At 39.4% G+C, this 23,633-nt stretch overlaps 1 protein-coding gene across 4 annotated transcripts in view; it reads left to right on the top strand.

Annotated features, from left to right (window-relative positions):
- The window catches only part of KLHL5 (kelch like family member 5), a gene marked incomplete at its 5' end in the record, with an annotated part of 60,137 nt that extends 48,114 nt beyond the window's left edge, over positions 1-12,023 (top strand). For all 4 annotated transcript variants that reach the window (XM_080697075.1, XM_080697074.1, XM_080697077.1 and 1 more), the window contains 4 exons: positions 2,300-2,462; positions 7,867-8,079; positions 10,273-10,444; positions 11,886-12,023. In XM_080697075.1, the coding sequence (XP_080553201.1) occupies positions 2,300-2,462; positions 7,867-8,079; positions 10,273-10,444; positions 11,886-11,942 (605 nt within the window). In that variant the 3' untranslated portion in view covers positions 11,943-12,023. The remainder of the gene's footprint in view (positions 1-2,299; positions 2,463-7,866; positions 8,080-10,272; positions 10,445-11,885) is intronic.
- Between the last annotated feature and the right edge of the window lie 11,610 nt (positions 12,024-23,633).

Genomic DNA, 23,633 nt, shown 5'->3' with positions numbered 1-23,633 from the left:
TTCATGCATCTGGGGTGGGCTGACAGGCTGGCTGGATGATCTGGACTGGCCTCATTCACGTGTCAGGTGGTGGCCGGCAGGTCAGCCAGGGCAACAGAGGCAGGTGGGCCACATGCCTCTAGCCATTGCACAGGCTAGCCTGGTCTTGCTTCACATGATGGCATCACAGCGCTTTGAAAGCAGAAGGAGACACGCTGCAATGCTCAAACTTTCAAGCCAGTGCTCACATCACCAAAACAAGTCATACGGGCAAGCCCAGAGTAAAAGTGGAGAAACAAGCCAGGCGCGGCGGCACATGCCTGTAATCCCAGTACGTGAGGCTAAGCAGGAGGGTCTCAGGTTCTCAGGCAGCCAAAGCAACTTAGCAAGGCCCCTTGCAATTCAGTGAGACCCTGTTCCAAAAGAAAAATAGTACAAATAGGGCTGGGAGTAGCTCAGAAGCAGAATGTCCATAGATCCAATCTCCAGTGCTACAAGAAAAGAAAAAAAAGAGTAGGAAACCAATTCATGTCTTAATGAAAGGAGCTGCAAAGTCAACATTGCAAAACTGTATAAATTCAGAGAAGGAATAATTTGTGGCTGTATAGTCAGTTTATCACAGTTTGAAAAAGGCTTAAAATAGTTACAATAAAGAATTTGATAGGCCATCATAAAAAATGGATGAGTAGCAATGAATACATAGTTGAATTTAGATAGCACAGTTTGTATTATACTCGATGAATACCGAGCACCAGAATACAGGATGGCCATTCAGAGAGCCAGTAGCCAGTAATGAAAGCTGTGTCATTAGAATAAAGATTGGCATGGTAGCAGGAGCAGCAGATCAGAGATTACTGGTCATAATTAGGTCTCAATGAAAGATAAGATTAAGTTTCAATAAGTAAAAACCAGAAGGTTAGGGCTAAGATACTGAGAAACAGAGCTTATAACTAAAGCCATAGAAATGTAACAAAGAAAACTATAAAACGTTACTCTAGAGGCCATAAAATCAACTCTTACATAGATACAGAAAGACTTACTGAATTTGTGTTGTTTGGTTCTGTTTGTAGTGTTGGGGATTGACCCCAGGCCTTGTGAATACTTGGCAAGCATTCTATAACTGAGTTATGCACCAGCCCCTGAAGATGACTTAAAAATTTGGGTTTACCATAAAATACAGGGTTACTAGTATAACTGAACTGCCTACTTATCCTTCTTCTGCCATGTGGAAAGAAACTTAATTCTATTGTAGGTAAATATAATACAGAGTTTGTGATTATCATGACCAGCTATGTTTTCTGCAAACCAGATTGTGTATGCAATACTATCATTAGTTGTGCCATACAAAAGACATTATTAAACTGTAGCAAGTTCAAAGGATAATGATCAGTAGTTCAAAATGTCTTATTTAAACCCTAACTTTAGCCGGGTGTGGTGGCACACGCTTGTAATCCCTGCACTTGGGAGGCTGAGACAGGAGGATCACGCAAGTTTGAAGCCAGCCTCAGCTACTTAGTGAGGCTCTCAGCAACTTAGTGATACCCTGTTTCCAAATAAAATATAAAATAGGTCTGGGAGTATAGCCCGGAGGTAGAAAGCCTCTGGGCTCCACCCCCAGTACCACCAAAAAAATAAAATTAAGTTTAAATTAAACCCTAACTTTAAATATTTATTTTGTCACAGCCTTTTTAAAACCTTATAGTCTACTGTACAGTGAATAAGTGTTATAAATTTGAACTTACAAGCCGGGCATGGTGGCGCACACTTGTAATCGCCGTGCTTGGGAGGCTGAGACAGGAGGATCACACGGGTTCGAAGCCAGCCTCAGCTACTTAGAGAGGCTTTCAGTAACTTAGTGAGACCCTGTTTCCAAATAAAATATAAAATAGGGCTGGGAGTATAGCCCAGAGGTAGAAAGCCTCTGGGTTCCCACCCCCAGTACCACCAAAAAAAAAAAAAAAAAAAATTTGAACTTACAAATATTTTAAAACATTCCCTTTATCTTTTACTATGTGGAAATTTTATAAAGATTTTATCTGGCCAGCATTTGGAAGGTTGAGACAGGAGAATCGCGGTTCGTGGACAGCCTCAGCTACTTAGTGAGGCCTCTTTGCAACTCAGTGAGACCCTGTTTCAAAATAAAGAAGAAAACATGGGGCTGAGGGTATAGCTCAGAGGTAGAATGCCCCTGGGTTCCATTCCCAGTACCACAAAAAAAAATTTTTAATTATATGTGTAAGGTTAATTATATTTATATTTCAATTAAAATGTGACTTTTGAGTCCTAGCAGCATATCTTAATCTTTCCTGTCTCCTTGTAGGTGTGGCGGTATTGGAAGGTCCCATGTATGCAGTAGGTGGGCACGATGGCTGGAGTTATCTAAACACGGTGGAAAGATGGGACCCTCAGGCTCGCCAGTGGAATTTTGTTGCCACCATGTCCACCCCCAGGAGCACAGTAGGTGTGGCCGTACTAAGTGGAAAGTAAGGAAGTTTTTAAAGTTCCATTTAAAACACAGTAAACCAAATTTATTAAGCCAGCTTACAGATATACTTAAATATTTTGAGTGACTTTAAAAGCTTTTTAAATGTCTCTTATAGTTCTAAATATAAATAACTCACCAACATTAAACTTCTCATTATAATGTGCAGATACTATACATTTCTAATTAAAGTGAAGAAATTTTTATATAAATATCCAATATTAAATTTTAAACCAAAAGATCAAAATCAAGAAGAGAACTATTCAATTTTCTTTCTTATTTTCAGATTCTTTGATGGTGACTCTCCTATCAAAGAGTAAAGATACTAATTGTACAGTAAAAACCTGGTGGTTTATATATATTTAAAAGTACATGGCTTTTAAAAATAGTATAAACTTTCTCATTGTTTCCCTAAAAATGCTTTCCCTCTTTCCCATTTGTCTTTACTTTTGCTTCTTTTCTTGGTAAACAGGTGAAACCAGAATGGATTTAGAAGGTGCTCTCTTGCCTCTTGTCTGCTCTAAATAAGCACATTTAGACAGAACCTCTAGCACTTGGGTACTCAGCAACTAAATATGAATCTTTTTCAACTCTTTCTTCCTCTACAAAATGAAGCCCTCTGTGATTGTTAAAGTCTTGTGTTGCATTCCTTCTGGAAATTGTTATTTCCAGAAAGAAGAAGGAATCCACATTAAAACAGAAACTTAAAATTATTTGTAGAATTTTAAGAAAAATGAGAAAATATTAGTAAATATTTTTATATTTTATAACTACAAGAATAAGATAGATAAGTGAAACCAGTTTTTAGATTTATCCGTTCTCCATACCTCTTCCTTTTTTTTATTAGCTAAAGAAATAACTTAGAATTTGATTACTACATGTCCTTACTAACTGATGAAAGAGTTGGCCATCTAAGAATCTGAAGATAAGAGAAAGAAAACTAGTCTCTTCTTGATTTTGACCTTCTGGGTTAAACTTTATGGATTGATTAATTCATTGGGCTAATTTTGTTTAGTCACAAACTTTCTAACCCTTTTTTCTAATAGAGGACAAAAGCATAGTTGCCTTCTTTCCAGACCTATCCTTTCATGAGAAATATTATACTTTATACCCCATCTAAGTACAATTAATTGAATATAATTCTGAAAAGCCTAGTGCTAATATCTGAGGCATATAATCTTTAATAAACACTAAGAAATTTGATTTTTAATATGATATATCTACAAAATAAATAGAAATCATGTTATTGGTTGAAAAAAATTGAAATTAGTTTTTAAAATTAGACTTCTCTTGTCTACTCCTTTGATTTAGAACCAAGTAATTCTGTATGCCTCAATTTTTTTCTTTCTAAAAAATGAAGAGCCTAAATTATCTAATGTCTTTGTTATTTCACTATATTTCCTGGAGCAAAATATAGTCATGTTTATGTTGCATAAGTTACTATTCATATCTTAATGTTTTCAGAGTGTAGAAAATTTTCTTTCTACCATTTTTTACATGAAGAAGCTTTACTTATACTTCCAATTGTTCAGGCTGCTTTTAAGCCATTGTCTGGCAAATATTTTTAATAGAAGACTCTCCCTTAAATGAAATGAAAGCTTATAAAACCTCAATATTTAAAGCAAATGGAAGGTCAAGGTAGCTTATTCTAAACTCTGTGTGTGTGTGTGTGTGTGTGTGTGTGTGTGTGTGTGTGTGGTGGTGGTGGTGGTGGTGGTGGTGGTGGTGGTGGTGGTGGTGGTGGTGGTGGTGGTGGTGTGTGTGGGGGTGGTGGTGGTGGTGGTGGTGGTGGTGGTGGTGGTGTGTGTGGGGGGGGTGTTGGGACTGGGATTAAACCAGCGTCATTCTACCTCAGAACTATATCCCTAGCCCTTTTTCTCCTGTTTGTTTGTTTGTTTGTTTTTGGAACAGAATCTCACTAGGTTGTTAAGAGCCTTGCTAAGTAGTTGAGGCTGACCACCACAAACCTGCAATTCTCCTTTCTCAGCCTCCTAAATACTGGGATTACAGGCATGAGCCATCGTGCCCTCCTTATTCTAGACATTTTTTAAAACTATAAGTTCAAATTTATAATTTTTACTTATGAAATCAGTGTAGAAGAAAAACTCGGTTTTTTTTTTTTTTTTTTTTTTTTGGTGGTACTGAGGTTCCTGGAAGCCCTTCTACCTCTGGGCTACACTCCCAGACCTATTTTTATATTTTTATTTAGAAACAGGGTCTCCTAAGCCAGCGCGCGGCTGGCTTCGAACCTGCGCGATCCTCCTGTCTCCGCCTCCCAAGCGCAGGGATTACAAGCGTGCGCCACCACGCCCGGCGAAAAACTCGGTTTTAAAAACACCACCTGTTTCTTTCTTTCTTTTTTTTTTTTTTTTTTTTTGTCCATTAGAGGCTGAAATGGTAACCACTTTTTTTTTTTTTTTTTTTTTTTTTGTGGTACTGGAGTTCCTGGAAGCCCTTCTACCTCCGGGCTACACTCCCAGACCTATTTTTATATTTTTATTTGGAAACAGGGTCTCTTAAGCCAGCATGGCTGGCTTCAAACCTGCGCCATCCTCCTGTCTCCACCTCCCAGGCGCGGGGGATTACAAGCCTGAGCCACCACGCCCGGCTTAACCACTATTTAATTGCTGGAGCAACTTAATTGGAGTCTCAGGAAACTCTTCAGTTAAATTGCTCAAATAATTTTAAAGTAATAGGAAATTTTTTTTTTCTAAGTTGAATTTCAAAACAGAATTAATTAGCAGCCGGGCGTGGTGGCACATTCTTATAATCCCTGCGCTTGGGAGGCTGAGAATGGAGGATCGCACGGGTTCAAAGCCAGCCTCAGCTACTTAGTGAGGCTCTCAGCAACTTACTGAGACCCTGTTTCCAAATAAAATATAAAAAAGGTCTAGGAGTATAGCCCAGAGGTAGAAAGCCTCTAGGTTCCACCCACCCCCAGTACCACCAAAAAAAAAAAAAAACAGAATAAGCCAACTACTTGCATTTCATCATGATTTTTTTTTTTTTTTTTTTTTTTTTTTTTTTTTTTGGTGGTACTGGAGTTTTTCTACCTCCGCGCTACACTCCAAGACCTATTTTATACTTTTTTTTATTTTTGGAAACAGGGTCTCTTAAGCCATCGGGGCTGGCTTTAAACCAGCGTGATCCTCCTGTCTCCGCCTCCCAAGCATGAGATTACAAGCGTGTGCGTGTGCCACCACACCCGGCTTATCATGATATTAAAGTGAAGACCTAAATCTTCCTTTATAATGTGAGCTTATCACAAGTTGATACTATTTCTTTTTTACTTCCATAGGAAAAGAAATGTGTTCTGAGTTTTTTATAGCATTTAAATAAGCCAGATGACTTTATTTTCAATGGTTTTTTTTTTTTTGTGTGTGTGTGTGTGTGTGGTACTGGGGATTGAACCCAGGGGAATTCTACCTCTGAACTACACCCTTAGCTGTATTTTATTTTGTATTTTATTTTGAAATAGGGTGTCACTAAATTGGTACGGCTGTCTTTGAACCTGTAATCCTTCTGTCTCATCCTTCCTAGTACTGGAATTACAGGTGTGCACCACCATATCCTGCTGCAGGTGATATTTTTTAAAATACTTTGAAAAACTTGAATCTTGCCAGGCATGGTGGTGCACGCTTGTAATTCCAGTGCTTGGGAGGCTGAGACAGGAGAATCAGACAGTTTCGAAGCCAGCCTCAGCTACTTAGTGAGGGTCTCAGCAACTTAGTGAGACCCTTTTTACAAATAAAATATAAAATAGGTCTGGGAGTATAACCTGGAGGTAGAAAGCCTCTGGGTTCTACCCCCAGCACCACCAAAAAAAAAAAGAAAAACTTGAATCTCAAATGACCCATTTTGGGGACACCCAACTCCCACCCCCCACCTTCCATTCCTGTGCAGAATCCTGTTCTTTTTTTTTCTTTTTTTTTTTTTTTTGGTGGTACTGGGGTTCCTGGAAGCCCTTCTTCCTCCGGGCTACACTCCCAGACCTATTTTATATTTTTGAAACAGGGTCTCTTACGCCAGCGCGGCTGGCTTCGAACCTGTGCGATCCTCCTGTCTCCGCCTCCCAAGCGCGGGGATTACAAGCGTGCGCCACCACGCCCGGCTAATCCTGTTCTTAAAACAGTTTGAAACCCATTGATTGAGGATAGATTCTTCAGAAAGTGTTACCAACACATTTAACCTCTAGTATTAACTCAGTATAAATGTTATTTATATACTTTAAGATCTCCTAAAAATTCCATTTTCTAAAAGAACATAGAGACAATTTATTTTTCTTTGTGAACGCTTATTCTATGCATACTATATGCTAAGTGCTGTTAAGATTACTTTAATAATCAGTAATCTTATGATTTAGGGTTTATAGGTGATGAAATTCAAGCAGATACTCAATAACTTGTCCACAGTACAGAGAGGAAATGATGGAACCAGCGTTCAAACCCTGAGAGGCTGTTTCAAGAGCTCATGCTCAACCGGGTGTGGTGGCGCACGCTTGTAATCCCAGCATTCGGGAGGCTGAGACCTGAGGATCGTGTGGTTCATGGACAGCCTCAGCTACCTAGTGAGGCCCTTCGCAACTTAGTGAGACTCTGCTTCAAAATAAAGAATAAAAAATATAGGAAGCCGGGTGTGGTGGCGCACGCTTGTAATCCAGGAGGCTGAGACCTGGAGGATCGCAGTTCGCGGACAGCCTCAGCTACTTAGTGAGGCCTTCTGCAACTCAGTGAGACCTGGTTTCAAAATAAAGAATAAAAAATAGGGCAGGGGGTATAGCTCGGAGGTCAAAAGCCCCTGGGTTCCATCCCCAGACCCACAAAAAAAAAAAAAAAAAATAGGGCTGGGGATGTAGCTTGGGGTCATTTGCCTCTGGGTTCCATCCCCAGACACACACACACAAAAAAAAAAAAGAGCTCATGCTCTTATCTCTGTACTATATGCCATTTTTCACAGTTAGTGCTCATGTTAGCCATTGAGGTGGGAGTGAATGTGTGTGTTTGGAGAGATTTTTTTTTTTTTTTTTTTTTTTGTGGTACTGGGGTTCCTGGAAGCCCTTCTACCTCTGGGATACACTCCCACGGGCTACACTCCCAGACCTATTTTTTAACTTTTTTTATGTGGAAACAGGGTCTCTTAAGCCAGCGAGGCTGGCTCCGAACCACCACAATCCTCCTGTCTCTGTCTCCCAAGTGCAGGGATTACAAGCGTGTGCCACCACGCCCGGCGTTGGAGAGACTTTTAACATCTCTAAAATTGCATGCATCTTAGAGTCAGTCGTGACTTCTCAGACAGACAGCAGCTGTTACATAGCTGTCATTGCCTTCATGTACAGTTATGTTTTCTTTTTTCCCACAGTAATAGCACAGTTTCTTATATATTATCTTATATGCTCTTCTGTACAGACTTTATGCAGTTGGTGGTCGTGATGGAAGTTCTTGTCTGAAGTCAGTAGAATGCTTTGATCCTCATACTAATAAATGGACATTGTGCGCACAAATGTCCAAAAGAAGAGGTGGCGTAGGAGTGACAACCTGGAATGGACTGCTGTATGCTATTGGAGGACACGATGCTCCCGCATCCAACTTGACTTCCAGACTCTCAGACTGTGTGGAGAGGTAATTTCCTCTGAAGGAACACTAAGGAGAAAAAAAAAAACAAACAAAGCTGGATATGATGGTGCTCACCTGTAACCCCCCAGTACTTGGGAGGCTGAGATAGGAGGATCACAAGACCAATGCAAGCCTCAGAAACTTAGTAAGGCCCTTCATACCTTCACAACTTAGTAAGACCCAGTTTCCAAATAAATATTTTTTTTAAAATAGGGCTGGGAGTGTAAATCAGACATAGAATGCCCCTAGGTTCAATCCCTAGCACCACACAAAAAAATACATTTATATATATGTATATATTATTATATGTATGTCTCCAGTACACTTTCAATACTTTCAGACAAATTAGTAATTCTTTACTGAGAATGTATCACATTCAGGGCAGTTCTCCAGGAGCTCCATGAATACTGGGTCATCTGCTCAGATTCTTCACTCATCATATTACTGCCTACCTTCAAATTGGTTGTTTTTTGGTTTTTGGTACTGGGGATTGAACCCAGGGGAATTCTACCACTGAGAGAAACCCCTAGCCCTTTTTTTTTGTTTGTTTGTTTTTTTGTTTGCTGTTTTTTTTTGTGTGTGTGGTACTGGCGTTCCTGGAAACCCTTCTACCTCCGAGCTACACTCCCAGACACCTATTTTTTATATTTTTATTTGGAAACAGGGTCTCTTAAGCCAGCAAGGCTGGCTTCGAACCTGCACTCCTGTCTCAGCCTCCCAAGCGAGGGGACTACAAGCGTGCGCCACCACGCCCGGCCTAACCCTTTGTATTTTGAATTAGGGTCTTGCTAAGTTACCACACGTTGTCCTCAAACCTGCTATCCTCCTGTCTCAGCCTCCCACATACTGGGATGACAGTGTATACCACCACGTCCAGCTGCATAATTTATTAATTGAATCATATGGCAAATACTGTGCACCTATTTGTACTAGACACTGCACCTAATAAAAAAGAAAAGGAGCTTGATAAATTTCAGAGACAATGAGTTAAGGACTGGAACCTAAGTAACAGTGAAAAAGATTGATACATTTCTGACATATTTGGATATAAAAACAAATAGTAAATAATATAAAGTAATAAAATAACATAAGGTAATAAAATAAAAGATTAATAAATCTTAAAAGCTTAACCAAGTCATCCAAACTGCCCACACAAAATTTAACTTTGCGACCAGGTGGAAAGCCTGATGACAGTAGAAGATTCGGGTGGTAGGCCAGGCACTCACGTAGCTTTGTCTAGTCAGGCCGTGGGGAGAACTGAATGCATCTTGGAGGTAGAATCAATAGAAGCATGATGAACGCTCCAAAGCAGTAAAGATGGCTCCTCAGGAAGCTGAAAGGCAACCATCGTGTTCTGAGAACAGAGTGAGGGAGAGTGACAGGAAAGGGGGTAGCGTAGAGGGGAAGGTCATGTAGTCTTGAGGTCTTAGTAAAGGTATAAAGGAGTTTTATTTTAAAGAGAAATAGCAAGTTAATGAGTGCCAGAGAGAGCTGGGGCATAATCACACTTCTTAATAAGTTATAAATGATTAGAAGGATAGAGACTACAAAGTTTGTTGATAATAAGGAACACTGTGGAATACTAAGTAGACTTAGTTGCTGTTTCTTGAGGAAGCAGTCAAGTTACACCTGCATTTTATCTATGTGGAAAGAAAACAATTCAAACTGCTTGATGTGTGTTATAATCCAAGAAGGAAATACTGAGGTCTTTATAAACTTTGCCTAATAAAGCATGGGCTCGCTGCAGCACTGTGTCCAGCAGAAGGCTGGACGTTGATACAGGAGGCATCAGAGGCAGTGGTCACCTCAGCAGAAAGCACCTGCTCAGCTTCCACAGACAGCTTTGGGCAGTTTTAGTTAAGACACCTTATGAAAAACAAGATCCAGAAATGGGCAGTACATACAGTGAGCTTAGACCAGTTCCCCACTTTTCAATCTAAAGCCTTGAAGCAGTTTTCAGCAGTGTGTTTAGATTAGCTCCCCTCAAGTATTATGCATCTGCTACATGACACTATAACATTGTAAGTTAAAGTTTTGAGGAAAATATTGATCTTCTTTACAATATGTTCAAATGTGTTTTATGTACATAGCAAATAGAAAGACAAAAGATAGACTTTGAGAATCCTCAAAGGACAAAACTATTCTTACATTAAAATATTTCTGGAACAATATCAGCTCAAGTTCCAAATTTTCTTTCAGATATGATCCCAAAACAGATATGTGGACTTCAGTGGCATCTATGAGCATCAGCAGAGATGCAGTGGGAGTGTGTTTACTTGGTGATAAGCTGTACGCCGTTGGGGGGTATGATGGACAGACATACCTTAATACAGTGGAGGCTTATGATCCCCAGACCAATGAATGGACCCAGGTAGGCCTTGCATTTCATTTTTCATCACACTTATTCTCTTTTTGTGAAAACAATCCTTTTGGTAAAGAAGAACTGCTTGACTTGTTCAATATTAACATGTACTCCATAAATACTATATACAACCTCTTGATTAAATATGAGAAAACAAGAGACCAAGTTTAGTTTATAATATAATTAAAATCCAAAGTTACCTTTGAAGTATGAGTCGATACTCAGAGAAATTATTCAATGACCTGCCACCCCTTGCTTCATGATACATTCTAGCATCCATGGAGCTGACAGAACACAGTGGGGTTATAGAAAAGGGAAGAGAGAGTGGAAAATAAGAAACAAGAATAGCGGTCAGAAATTTTTGAATAATTTACCCATATGTAAGCAGTCGTTTTTAAATATCAAAGCTACTGATATTTGAGAGCAGATTAAATCCTGGTCACAACCTAATAAAGATGGCAACCCAGCCAGGCGTGGTGGCATATTTGTAAGCCCAGTACTTGAGAGGCTGAGACAGAAGAAGCGCAGGTTCGTGGATAGCCTCAGCTACTTAGTGAGGCCCTCTGCAACTTAGTGAGACCCTATTTCTAAATAAAAGAATAGAAAATGGGGTTTGGGGTGTAGTTTGGAGGTAGAATGCCCCTGAATTCAATCCCCAGTATCACAAAAATAAATAACATAAAATAACATTTAACGCTCCCTGGGTCAGATGCATATTTCTCATTGTGTTTTGTGTAGTTCTTCAGAAACTTTTCATGTCCTAGTGTCTTGGGTATTAAACAATAAGTGGAAGATTTAAGGATTGTTTCTTACTTGTAAATTAAGATTATATTTCTTCCCCTGGCAACCCCCTCTCTCCTAGTCTCACTGTCATAGAGCTCATTCAACCAGGTTTGTTTCCATTCCTAGGGAATTGTATGGGTAGTGTTTATTATATATTTACTCTGCTGAAAAGTAATAGAATGTGTTTAGAGTTTTCGGCCATGCCTATAGAAGGCAGTCAATAAATATGAAGTTACTGGGTCATCTGGTATACACAGATCCACAGGCATGCAGTGTGTGGTCTCCTACCTCTGAAATGGCATGACTGTTAGAGGACCTCTCTAGACAACACTTGATGGCTGCTCCATACTGGTCTCATACTTAACAGGGTCAGCATTTTTTCTTATTCATATTGTACATCATTTTGGCCAAAATATATTATTTCATATAGACTAATCAGAGCTATTTTTTAAAATCACCTTTAAAGAAGAGTTAATACTACATAATTTTACAATATACCCAAAACAATTTTGACATTAAGAAGAGGGTATTGGGAAAGGGACCAGACCAACAGCAGGGCTAGGACAGCAGGTCTTTGCCAACTATTTCAGTATTTCACCACCAGGTGTAATATTATCAATATTTTTACTTTCGAATTCAAATATATTTCTTTTTGTTTCTTTTTTAGGTTGCTCCACTGTGCCTAGGAAGAGCTGGAGCTTGCGTTGTGACTGTAAAATTATAATTTAGCGCTTTGTTTTCTAAATGAAGTTATCCTCTTTCTTCTAAATAGCATACAGATTCTACTCCCAGTGGGTACATTTTTAGTAAATGTGTAATGCCGCATTTCTGGGCACAGAGTGCCTCATCTCAGAGCCAAGATGTTGAAACAAGGGAGAAAGGAGTGGCTGGACCAGGACTAAGCTTCTTATTTCTTAGTAAATGAACACTACAGCTGATGGATTATGAACATATGTTCCTGATATAAAACACGAAGACAAATGCACTTCTCTGAAACATAATCCAGTGCTAACTTGGGATTTCATTTATTTCATATTCAAGCATATTTTACTCACATTCTCCAGATTGATTTTATTACAGTAAAAACATATTTAAAACTTCTAAAATACTGTTTTCTAAGCTTATCATAAATGAGTTGCAGTATTTTTGTTTAATCACAACCACTACTTTAATGACCTACTAAAGACTATATTATTTAGTTTTTCAGGAACAACTACCTTATATATGTTTTGGTTGCAGATTTTACTTCTAAAATTGGCTTAGTCCAATGAATAAAGAAAAATACTATAATATTAAAACAATAGTGACCAAATAAAGCTTGATATGATCTTTGAGGCCTACCTACTTAAATATTCATTCCATTATACCTAGATTCATCAAGAACTTCAAGTATGGTACTCTCTCACTGAAATCTAAACATGACCGTTTACATTAAATTTAAGATATGCAAATGTATGTAAAGGAAATAAATATTATATGTCCTATAGACTTTCACCTAACTGGTATTTAATTATATGGATTTGTTTTCTTTTATATTACAAAAGATGGTTTGATTTTGTCTTTTGATATTAACAAAGTTGTTTGACTATTCTTATGTTCTTAAGTTTGTGTCTGCCTCTCCTGACTTGTTTCTTATGTTTTGCCACAGTTAGTAATCTGTTTTACATCTTTTTAATCAAACAGTTTTGGGAAAATGGGCTAATTGAATCTTTGAAAAAATAAGTTTAAAGTGTTTGTTACCCAAAGTTTTGTACATTTGTAAACTCTAATTACATATGTGAATGTTAATACTTTCCCTGAATTGTTTATTGTTTCAGAAATGTACTGGGCAATAATATTTTGTGAAATTTCCTATTAGGTATAAGTCATTAACTTCTATCACAATATAAAATGAGTATAAACTAAATTCCCATCTTTTAAAATATAATGTTATAACTAATATATTTTATATCAGAGTAGCCTTTCTTTCATTTGCTTTCTTTAAAAATGGAAACAAAATCCCTGGTTTTTTTTCCTTTTATAATGAATTGATTTTGGATATGCATGAAATGTTTCTACTTTGGAGCCCAAGAAAGTTTTTTTTCTTACACCCCCAGCCCTCTTTTTTTTTTTTTTTTTTTTTGCAGGTCTGGGGATAGAACCCAGGAGTACTTGACCTCCAAGCTACACCCCCTACCCTATTTTCATTCTTTATTTTTTGAAACAAGGTCTCACTCACTAAGTAGTTGAGGCTGTCTGCTAACCGCGATCCTCCGTCTCTGCCTCCTGAATGCTGGGATTACAAGTGTGCACCACCACGCCCAGCTCCAAGAAAGTATTTCTATTCCCAAATTAAAATCTGTAGTCATCTGATGGTGTGGTCACTAAGAAAATAATGCTGATAGTGATTTATCAGGCACTAATATTTTATATTTCATTGTATTGTGAATATGAATTCGGTTATTTTCCTAGAGATCAGCTGTGGAGTGTATTTATGTATTTTAGGGAAGGGGTGTAAGAAGAGGAAAAGATGTAAGAAACGACTCAAAAATTTCAGGAACGGAATCTTCAGTACATCCCCCCCCTTGATGAGTTGGAATCTTATGATCATATCTTGGCGACTCATCTCATATTTCCCATGGCCACAGCAGGGACCAGACTCATAAGAAAGTAAAAGAACTAGTTTTCCTCTCTAAGGACTTGCTTTCCTTAATGGTATTTTCTGCTCTGGTGCAGGGCCTCGCTAATGCAGTTTGGTCGACAGTAGTGCCCACTCTCCTGGATAAAATTAGACCCATTTCAGTTCAGGTGACAGGGTATTTGCCAAGACTTTCATTTCTCCTATAGTCTAGGGTTTTATAAATCTGTAGAAAAATATGGCTCTTCCTTGAATCTACATAGCTGCCTGTCCATTGAGATGTCTAAATGCTGTTTACTTAACCCCAATTAATGACTTTATGAGAAATTAATACTTGCTAATCATTATGTGATGCTTATAATAAGCAGAAACCAAGTCTTCTTTGTATGCATTAATTCATTTAATCTTCACAACAACCTTATGACGTAGCTTCTAGTGTTAATCCCTTACAGTTAAGGAAACCGGAGCACAGAGGGGTGATGTACTGAGGATTCCGTTACTGAAATTTTTGGCTCGTTTCTTACATCTTTTCCTCTTCCTACACCCCTTCCCCAAAAGGAAGCACAGCACAAGGGGCAACGCAGGGTCCCGATGCAGGCCATCTGACTTGAGAACGTTCCCTCTTGCCATTCCTGTTGAAGATAGAAAGGAGAGGCTCATTTTATGTGAGGAATTATTTGTTTTGGTAAAAAGAGAATTAGGAGCCATATAATTTCTTTTTTTTTTTTTTTTGTGGTCGTGGTACTGGGGTTCCTGGAAGCCCTTCTACCTCAGGGCTATACTCCCAGACCTATTTTACACTTTTTATTTGGAAATGGTCTCTTAAGCCAGCACGCTGGCTTTGAACCTGCGCGATCCTCCTGTCTCCACCTCCCAAGCACGGGGATTACAAGTGTGCGCCACCACGCCTGGCACTGTATAACTTTTAATAGTAAAATTTATACTAGTTATACCCCATCAGAAAATTTTTGTACCTTAAGGAAATTTTTTTAAATCTTGTAGAGAATTTTGTATACATTTTGCTTTAGAAAAGCAAATGCAATGAAACATGACATGCATTTAAGCTTTATAAATATTAGATAAATTGCATGATCTTTTTTTTTTCCTTTTGGTGCCAAGTGTCAAATTCAAGACCTTGTGCATGCTAGGCCAAGTGCTCAAGTGCTCTACCACTGAGTTACATCCTCAGCCCACATTGCATGATATCTTAAGTAAACTATAAACAAATTTATTCATTAAAAAATGAGCATTATTGCCAACAAATTAAAAAACCTAGATGAAATGGAAAAATTCCTAGGAACATACAAATTATCAAAACTGATTCAAAAAGAAATAAAAAATTAAAACAGACCTATAGTAAGAGATCAAAAGCTTCCCAAAAAAATAAGTTCAGGACTAGATAGGTTCACTGGTTCACTCTACAAAACATAAAGAAGAATTAAGTCAGGTGTGGTGGTGCATGCCTGTAATCCCAGTACTTGGGAGGTTGAGACAAGAGGATCAAAAGTAGCCGGGCGTGGTGGTGCACGCCCGGGCGTGGTGGTGCACGCTTGTAATCCCAGCATTTGGGAGGCTGAGACCTGAGGATCGTGGTTCATGGACAGCCTCAGCTACTTAGTGAGGCCCTCCGTAACTTAGTGAAACCCTGTTTCACAAAATAAAGAATAAAAATAGGGCAGGGGGTGTAGCTCAGAGGTCAAATGCCCCAGGGTTTCAACAACAGACCCGCAAGAAGAAAAAAAAAGAAAGATCAAAAGTTTGAAGTCATCCCCAACAAGGTAGTGAGACCCTCGACAACCTATCAAGACCCTGTTTCAGAGTAAAGAATAAAAAGGACTGGGGATGTAGCTTGGAGGTAGAATGCCCATGGGTTCAATCCCTAATACTAAGAAATAAGGAGAATTAATGGCAATCCTCAAACCCTTCCAAAAATGGAATATAGAGGAGTGTTTTGTAATTCATTCTATAGAGCTACATTAATTGAGACCAAATCCAGACAAAAACATAAGAAAACTACACAGTTAATGGGTATAGATCATTTAAAAATTAATCAGGATACTTTCAGGCCACACCCAACAGCCCATATTTAAGTCTTATTCTCCATGACCAAGTGACATCACAGGAATGCAGGGATGGCTCAGCGTATACGTGTCAATCAGTGTGAACACCACAGTAGTAGAATGAGGGAGAGGGGACCATCTCAACTGATAATAAAAATACTTGGCAAAATCCAACATTCATGGAAAAAAAAAAAAAAAAAAGAAAACCCAGAAAGGCATTCCTCAACCTGGTAAAAAGACATTTGTGAAAACAACATACTCAGTGGTGAAAGATTAAAAGCTTTACCCCTAAGATCAGGAAAACACCTCCAGTGCTGTTCAACATTGAACTAAAAGTTCCCGTCAGAGAAGTTAAGGCAAGAAAGGGGGAAAAAAGGAAACTCTAAAAAAAATTCTGGAGAGGGAAGACATAAAACTATCTATTAGGAGATGAAATAATTCTACATATTAAAATGCTAAAGAATCCACAAAAAATAATTATAGCTAAATTCAGTAATGTAGAATGCAAGATCAAAACACACATGTTAAGCCAGGCGTGGTGGTGCACCCTTGTAATCCCCATACTTGGGAGGCTGAGATAGGAGTATTGCACAGATTTGAAGCCAGCCTCAGCTACTTAGTGAGGCTCTCAGCAACTTAGTGAGACCCTGTTTCTAAATAAAATATAAAGTTGGTCTGGGAGTGTAGCCCAGAGGTAGAAAGCCCCTGGCTTCCATCCCTAGTACCACACACACACACACACACACACACACACACACACACACACACACAACGAAATTTCTATTTCCATACCCTAACAAAGAAAAATCAAAAAGAAAGAAAAAAATCCATTACAAGACCATGAAAAAGAATAGGAATAAGTGTAACCAACAAGATACAAGACTTGTACACTGAAAAGTACAAGAAACTGCTGAAAGAAACTAAAGAAGACCTAAGTAGAAGTCTTGTGTTCAAGGATTGGAAGATTTAATGTTAAAATGGTACTACTAACAAATTTGTTTGCTTTTTTTTCCAACGCCCCTGGAAAATGTCCCTAGTTGAATATAGGGGCATTCTACCTCCGAGCTATACCCCCAGCCCTATTTTTATTCTTTATTTCAAAACAGTCTCACTAAGTTGCAGAGGCCTCACTAAGTAGCTGAGGCTGGCCACAAACCTGTGATCCTCCTGTCTCAGCCTACCAAGTACTGGCATTATCAGTGTGTGCCATCGCACCCAGCTCTCCCAAATTTAGTTTCTAACAACATCCCAACCACCTTTTCAGAGTTGGGAAAACTGATTCTAAGTTAATATGGAACTGCACAGGACTCAAAAGGCCCAAAACCGTCTTCAACAAGAGCAAAGTTGGAGCCAGGCATAGTGGTGCATACCTGTAATCCCAGTGCTTTGGAGGCTGAGACAGAAGGATTACAAGTTCAAAGACAGCCCCAGCAACTTTGCAAGACCCTGCTTAAAGATTTAAAATAATAGGGCTGGGGGTCTAGCTCAGAGGTAAAATATCTCTAAGTTCAATCCCCAGTTCCAAAAAAAGAACAAGTTGGAGGACTCATTTTCTAATTTCACATTTCCTACAGTAGAATAGAGAGTCCAGAAGTAAATTTTGATCAATACACCATAGTCAACTGATTTTCAACAAGAGTGCCAAGACCACTTAATGGAGAAAGAACAGTCTGTTCAACAAATGGTGAACAACTAGATATTCACGTGCAAAAAAAAAAAAAAAAATGGAGTTGGACCTTTACATCAAAGATTAATTCAAAATAAATATCTAAATATAAATGCTAAAACCATAAAGTGCTGAGAAGATAACAAGCATAATCTTCATGACCTCGGGTTTAGCAGTGGTTTATTTTATATATATAATATATATATTATATATATGCAACACCAAAACTCCAAGCAACAAAGGAAAAAAGGTAATCAGATTTCATTGCAATTGTTTTTTTGTCTTTTATTGGTCCACTATGGTTATATATAATAGTAGAATTCATTGTTACATATTTGCATATGCATAAACAAAGACCTCATCACAATTAAAAGCTGTATATTAAAGGGCACTATCAAAAAAGTAAAAAGACAACTCACAGAATTAAAAGTATTTATAAATCCTGTATCTGGTAAAGGACTAGTATTCCCAATATAAAAGAAACTCCTTTATTAAACAACAAGATAACCCAATTTAAAATGGGTAAAGGGAGCCGGGCGTGGTGGCGCACGCTTATAATCCACGCACTTAGGAGGCGGAGACAGGAGGATCGCGCAGGTTCGAAGCCAGCCGCGCTGGCCTAAGAGACCCTGTTTCCAAATTAAAAAGTATAAAAATAGGTCTGGGAGTATAGCCCGGAGGTAGAAGGGTTTCCAGGAACCCCAGTACCACTAAAAAATAAAAAATAATTAAAGTAGTGTTTCTCAATGTTTTTTAAAAAAATAATAAAATGGGCAAAGGGACTTAAATATTTTTCTAATGAAGACATTCAAATAGCCAACAAGCACAGGAAAAGATGCTCAACATCATTAGTCATGCAAATCAACACAACGAAATGCCACTTCACACCCACCAGAATGACTATAATTTTAAAAACAGAAAATAAGTGTTGGGGAGGCTGTGGAGAAATCGAACTTTCATTCATTGCTGGCGGAATGTGAAACGGTGCAGCTGCTGTGGAAAGCAGTTTGGCAGTAACTCAAAACGTTAAACTTAGGATCGCTACATGGCCCGTAATCTCACTCCTGGCCATAGAGTAAAATGAGCTGAAAACACATGTGCGAACAAAAGGGTGTACACAGATATTCATAGCAGCACTAGGCACAATAGCCGCAAGGTAGAAACAAACCGCACATCCATCAGCTGATGAATGGGTGAGTACGTTACGTATACATACAGTGGAGTTTATTCAGCCATAAAGAGAAAGGAAGCGCTGATACAGGCTACGACACAAATGAGCCTTGAACACTTCATGCCAAATGAAAGAAGCCAGACACAGGCCACATGTTGTATGACTCCTTTCATGTGGACCCTCTAGCACAGCGGCATCCACACAGAAAGCAGATTAGTGGTTGTCAGAGACCCAGGGGGAGGGGAGTGGGAAGTGGCTACTTAATGAGCAAGGAGTTCCCAGTGGGGGTGATAAAAATATTCTGATACTAGTTTTTTGGTGATGGTTTTGCCACATGGTGAGGATGCTAAATGACACTAGTGATGAATTTTATGTATAGCGTTTTTAAAAGCTTTATTAGATATGTTAACAAATTGATTTTTTTTTCTTTTGCAGTACTGGGGATGGAACCCAGGGGCATTCTACCTCTGAGCTACACTCCCAGCCCTATTTTTTATTCTTTATTTTGAAACAGGGTCTCACTGAGTTGCAAAAGGCCTCACTAAGTAGCTGAGGCTGTCTGCAAACAGCAATCTTCCTGTCTCAGCCTCCCAAATGCTGGGGTTACAAACATGTGCCACCATGCCCAGCTTCAAATTGTCTTTTTTTTTTAAATTGGTGCATTGTAGTCATACATCTTAATGGAGTACAAGATGGTGGAGGCATATGTGCACACATCACCCAATTAACCCTTACCCAATTCCCGCTCCATTCCCTCCCCATCCCCTCCCCTTCTCATGTTTAGCTTAATGATTGATTTTGATATGTTTGTTAATGTACGTTATGAACGTTAGAGAATTTCCCTCTTCCCCCCTCCCATCCCCTCAGTTCGGTCACCTCATTTGTTCATCTATAGTATCTCCTTCATCTAGAGTTTCCCCTGTTACCCACTTGCTTCCTAGATTTAGCATATTAGGGAGATCATCCAATTTATTACTTTTTGTGACTGACTAATCTCACCTAGCATAATGTCCTCCAGTTCCAATCATTTCCCTGTAAATGATGTAATTGTGTTTTTCTTTATGGCTGAGTAAAATTCCATTGAATACATATCCATCATTTTGTAATCCATTCATCTGTTGATGGACATCTTGGCAATGTAACACATAGTTTGGCAATGTAACACAGGCACAGGTAAAAACTTTCTCAACAAGACACAAGAAACTAAAAAGCGGATCAATATGTGGGACTGCATTAAACAAGAACCTCAACCAAGAGCCAACAAAATGGGAAATTTTTGCCATGCCGCCTACTCCTCTGATAGAGGACTAATACCTAGACTATACAGAGAACTTAAGAAACTCAACACTAAGAAAACAAATGACACAATCAAAAAATAGGCAAGTGAAATACACTTCACGAAAGAAAAGAAATTAAAATGGCCAATAAATGCATGAAAAAATGCTCAATATCATTGGCAATCAGAGAGATGCAAATCAAAACTACCCTGAGATTTCACCTAACTCCAACTAAAATTACAATCATTATGTTTTGAATAAACACAAACAACAACAAATGCTGGTGAGGATGTGGAGAAGTGGGAACTCTAAAACATTGTTCGTGGGAATGCAAATTAGTGCAGCCACTTTGGAAAACAGTATGCAGGATCCTCAGAAGAATGGGAACGAACCTACCATATGCTCCAGCAATACCACTTCTGGGTATCTACCCAAAAGAATGAAAACGAAACTACCAAACTAATGCATGTGTATCTAGGTTCATAGCTGCACAATTAACCATTGTCAGATTGTTTTTTAAATGTCATAACATGAGCACTCTTTTAATTAAACCTTGTATTTATAGGCATCCCAAGGAAATTTTTTCAGCATAATTTACAAATAAACGGGTGTTTAAAATCTGACAGGACTCTTTACATCTTCATTCCAAACCTACCAAGAAAGTGGGAAGCCCAGTGCAGCGGCACATGCCTGTAATTCCAGTACTTGGGAGACTGAGACAAGAGGGTCACAGGTTTGAAGTCAGTGCACAGTAACTTAGTGAGACCCTGTTTACAAATAAAAACTAAGATAAAGCTGGGATTGTAGCTCAGTGGTAGAACACCTTGGGCTCAATCCCTAGTATCCCCCCCCAAAAAAAAGAAGAGAGATAAGAGGGCAGGCAGGGTAGAGGGAGAGATGGGGGGGTCTGAGTTCTTCCCAGTGCAGGTCCATGGCATTCCACAACTGCTTTCTAAACTCAGAACACATACCCTTTTGTAAACTGTATATTACTTAGAATTATTAATAATATCTTAACTCTTACTCAGGAACAAATCATAAAATGGAAATTTTATCCTGACTGGATTATGCATTCTCGTGTAATATTTTATTATGCTTCATTTTATAAGTGGAATAAAAATGCTATGAAAAAGCCCACCTTGGGCATTTTCATCCTCCTGGGTCTCTGATAACTTCTGGAGGTTATAAGAATGCCCCAACTCCTCCATCCACCCTCACTCCTAAGGCCTATGAAAACGCCATGTTTATTTTCTATCTGAAATCCTGTGATTCACAAAGAGATGCAGCACAGATTGCTGTAGTGTTGGCATCGTGACTAGACCTTACTGCCACCTGGTTTCTCCTCAGCCCTGGAGTTTCCTCCTCTGGCCCACTAGTGAGGTGCAACCCAAGCAGGGAAGCCTGGGAAACATTTTTTCCTGCGGTGCTGAGAACTGAACCCAGGGCTCTTGCTTACTAGGCCAGTGCTCTACGACTGAGCTGCGTCCCCAGCCTCGGGAGTGGGGACGCAACACCCTGGATCCCTGCCCAGGCCAACGTTGGTCTGGTCTCATTTTATCACACTTCCTTGTGGATAATAAACAAGTACATTTGAGTTGTTTTTTAATTGTTTTATGTTGCTGACTTACTATTGCTTGTATAATAGGTTTGTGCATAAAAAATAGATTGGGCAAGAAGCTGATGACTCAACAACCATCCAGTTACCACTAAGTTGTAACATGCCTAAAATATGAGGGCTGTACTCAGGCCGGGCGTGGTGGCGCAAACCTGTGATCCCAGTAGTTGGGAGACTGAGACAGGAGGAGCACAGTTTTGAGGCCAGCCTCAGCACATGAGTGGGCTCTCAGCAACTGAGCAAGACCCTATTTCAAAATAAAATAGGGCCGAAAGTGTAGTTCAGCAGTAGAATGCCCCCTATGTTCAATCCTCAGGACCAAAAAAGGTTTTAAAAAGTTATACTCACTATAACATGTTTGCAACTTGTCAGATTGTTTCATATCTATTTTCTGAATCAATTCTACTCATAAAAGGCCTATTGCAGCCGAACATGATGGAGCATGCCTGTAACCCCAGTCCCTGGGAAGCTGAGACAGAATTACAAGTTTTGAGGACAACCTCAGAACTGTAGCAAGGCCTCTGCAACTTAGTGAGACCTGCTTCAAAATAAAAAGTAAAATAGGGCTGAGGGTGTAGCTCAAAGGTAAAGTGCCCCTGAATTCAATCTATAATAAATAACATACACACAAACACACACACCTTATTTATTGCCACTCTTCAAGATAATAAAAATATTCTAAATTACGAGTTCTTCCAAGTTTTATTATATAAATAGTTTTCTTTAAAATTATGCATAATTTATAAGTGAATAACATGGCAAATGGAGTTCTGGAAAGATACAGACAGAGGACGTTTTGTGAAAAGCTGCTGCCTGGTTGTAGCTGGAGCGGTGAGGTCGGGAGAAGCTGCCGTTCCGAGCTCTCTCTGTGCAGCGACAAGAATAGCTGTGCTTTGTGAACGTCAACGAAGGAAGAAAATGCTGGGTAATAAGTTTGGCAAAAGCTGACCTACTTATTTGTCTGATTCTGTGTCTGAGACTCAGTAGCAAAGCTGCAGAGAAGGACTGAGGGCGGGAGTTAATCCGACAGAGAATTCCTTTATCTCAGAACCTCTCTGATCCATAAGGCATTGAGCAAAACAGAAAGCCACTGAGATTCCTTTGCTCATAAAGCAAAGGAAGGGGGAGAACGCTGGCTCCTTGGGGGCGCAAACCGGGGGATGTTTTGGTACCCCCTGCAGTGCTTAGCATTTTATCTGCCTGTTACACCTTCACATAATCAGCTGCCACTGCTTATTATTGACTATAAATATGAAGTCTGCGGGGTCTTTGAGGTGGTGGAATGTGAGTTTACGGTGTCTCAGCTGCTGAAACACACAAAGCACTCACAGGGGCTCCTTGTCCGTGGGCTGGGGGTGGCGGAGGGCGAGGAGGAGCAGGTAGAAAGCAGGAGCGGAGGAGTGGCAAAGCCACAAGCTGCCCTGGGCCAAGGAGCAGCCAGGACGCCGGCAGCTGTGAGTTTATGCAGAAGGGCGGCGGGAACGGCCCGCGAATGTGTTGTTTTGCAGTCATTCCACTGGAAAATAATGTTTGGAATTTATTGCTTCAAGTTAAGGATTCCAGTCATCCCTTCTCTCTGTCCATGACTCCAAGGTGCGCAGAGACGCTGCAGATGGCCGCACTGACCTCCAGAGGTGCCGCCTGCAAGCGAGCCTCTGGTGCAGGCCGCTGCTCCGCCCTTCTGACCCACTGAAAGAGCCATATGGACGGACTACTTGCTGCTACAATATATTAGCAAGATGGTTTTCCCTCCCAGCAATATTACAACAGATTTTCAAACATATTGACATTTTACTCAATATTTGGGTGGTGGGGAAATTAATTTCTCTGTTGCTTAAAGAATAAGAAATTGTCACAGTAAGAAATTGTCTTTACAAAGATTATACTAGATGATTGCTTAAGTCCCTTCTAGCCTCAAGTATTCCAAAACATAGGTCATCTCTTGTGAGCCCATCCTACCAGCTATGACATCTTTGTTTTGTTTTGCAGGTCTGGGGATGGAACCCAGG

The sequence above is a fragment of the Muscardinus avellanarius genome (genome assembly GCF_963383645.1).
Source record: "Muscardinus avellanarius genome assembly, chromosome: 6".
Taxonomy (NCBI): domain Eukaryota; kingdom Metazoa; phylum Chordata; class Mammalia; order Rodentia; family Gliridae; genus Muscardinus; species Muscardinus avellanarius.
The sequence above is the reverse complement of the archived record's forward strand: the minus strand, read 5'-3'. Positions and strand labels throughout refer to the sequence as shown.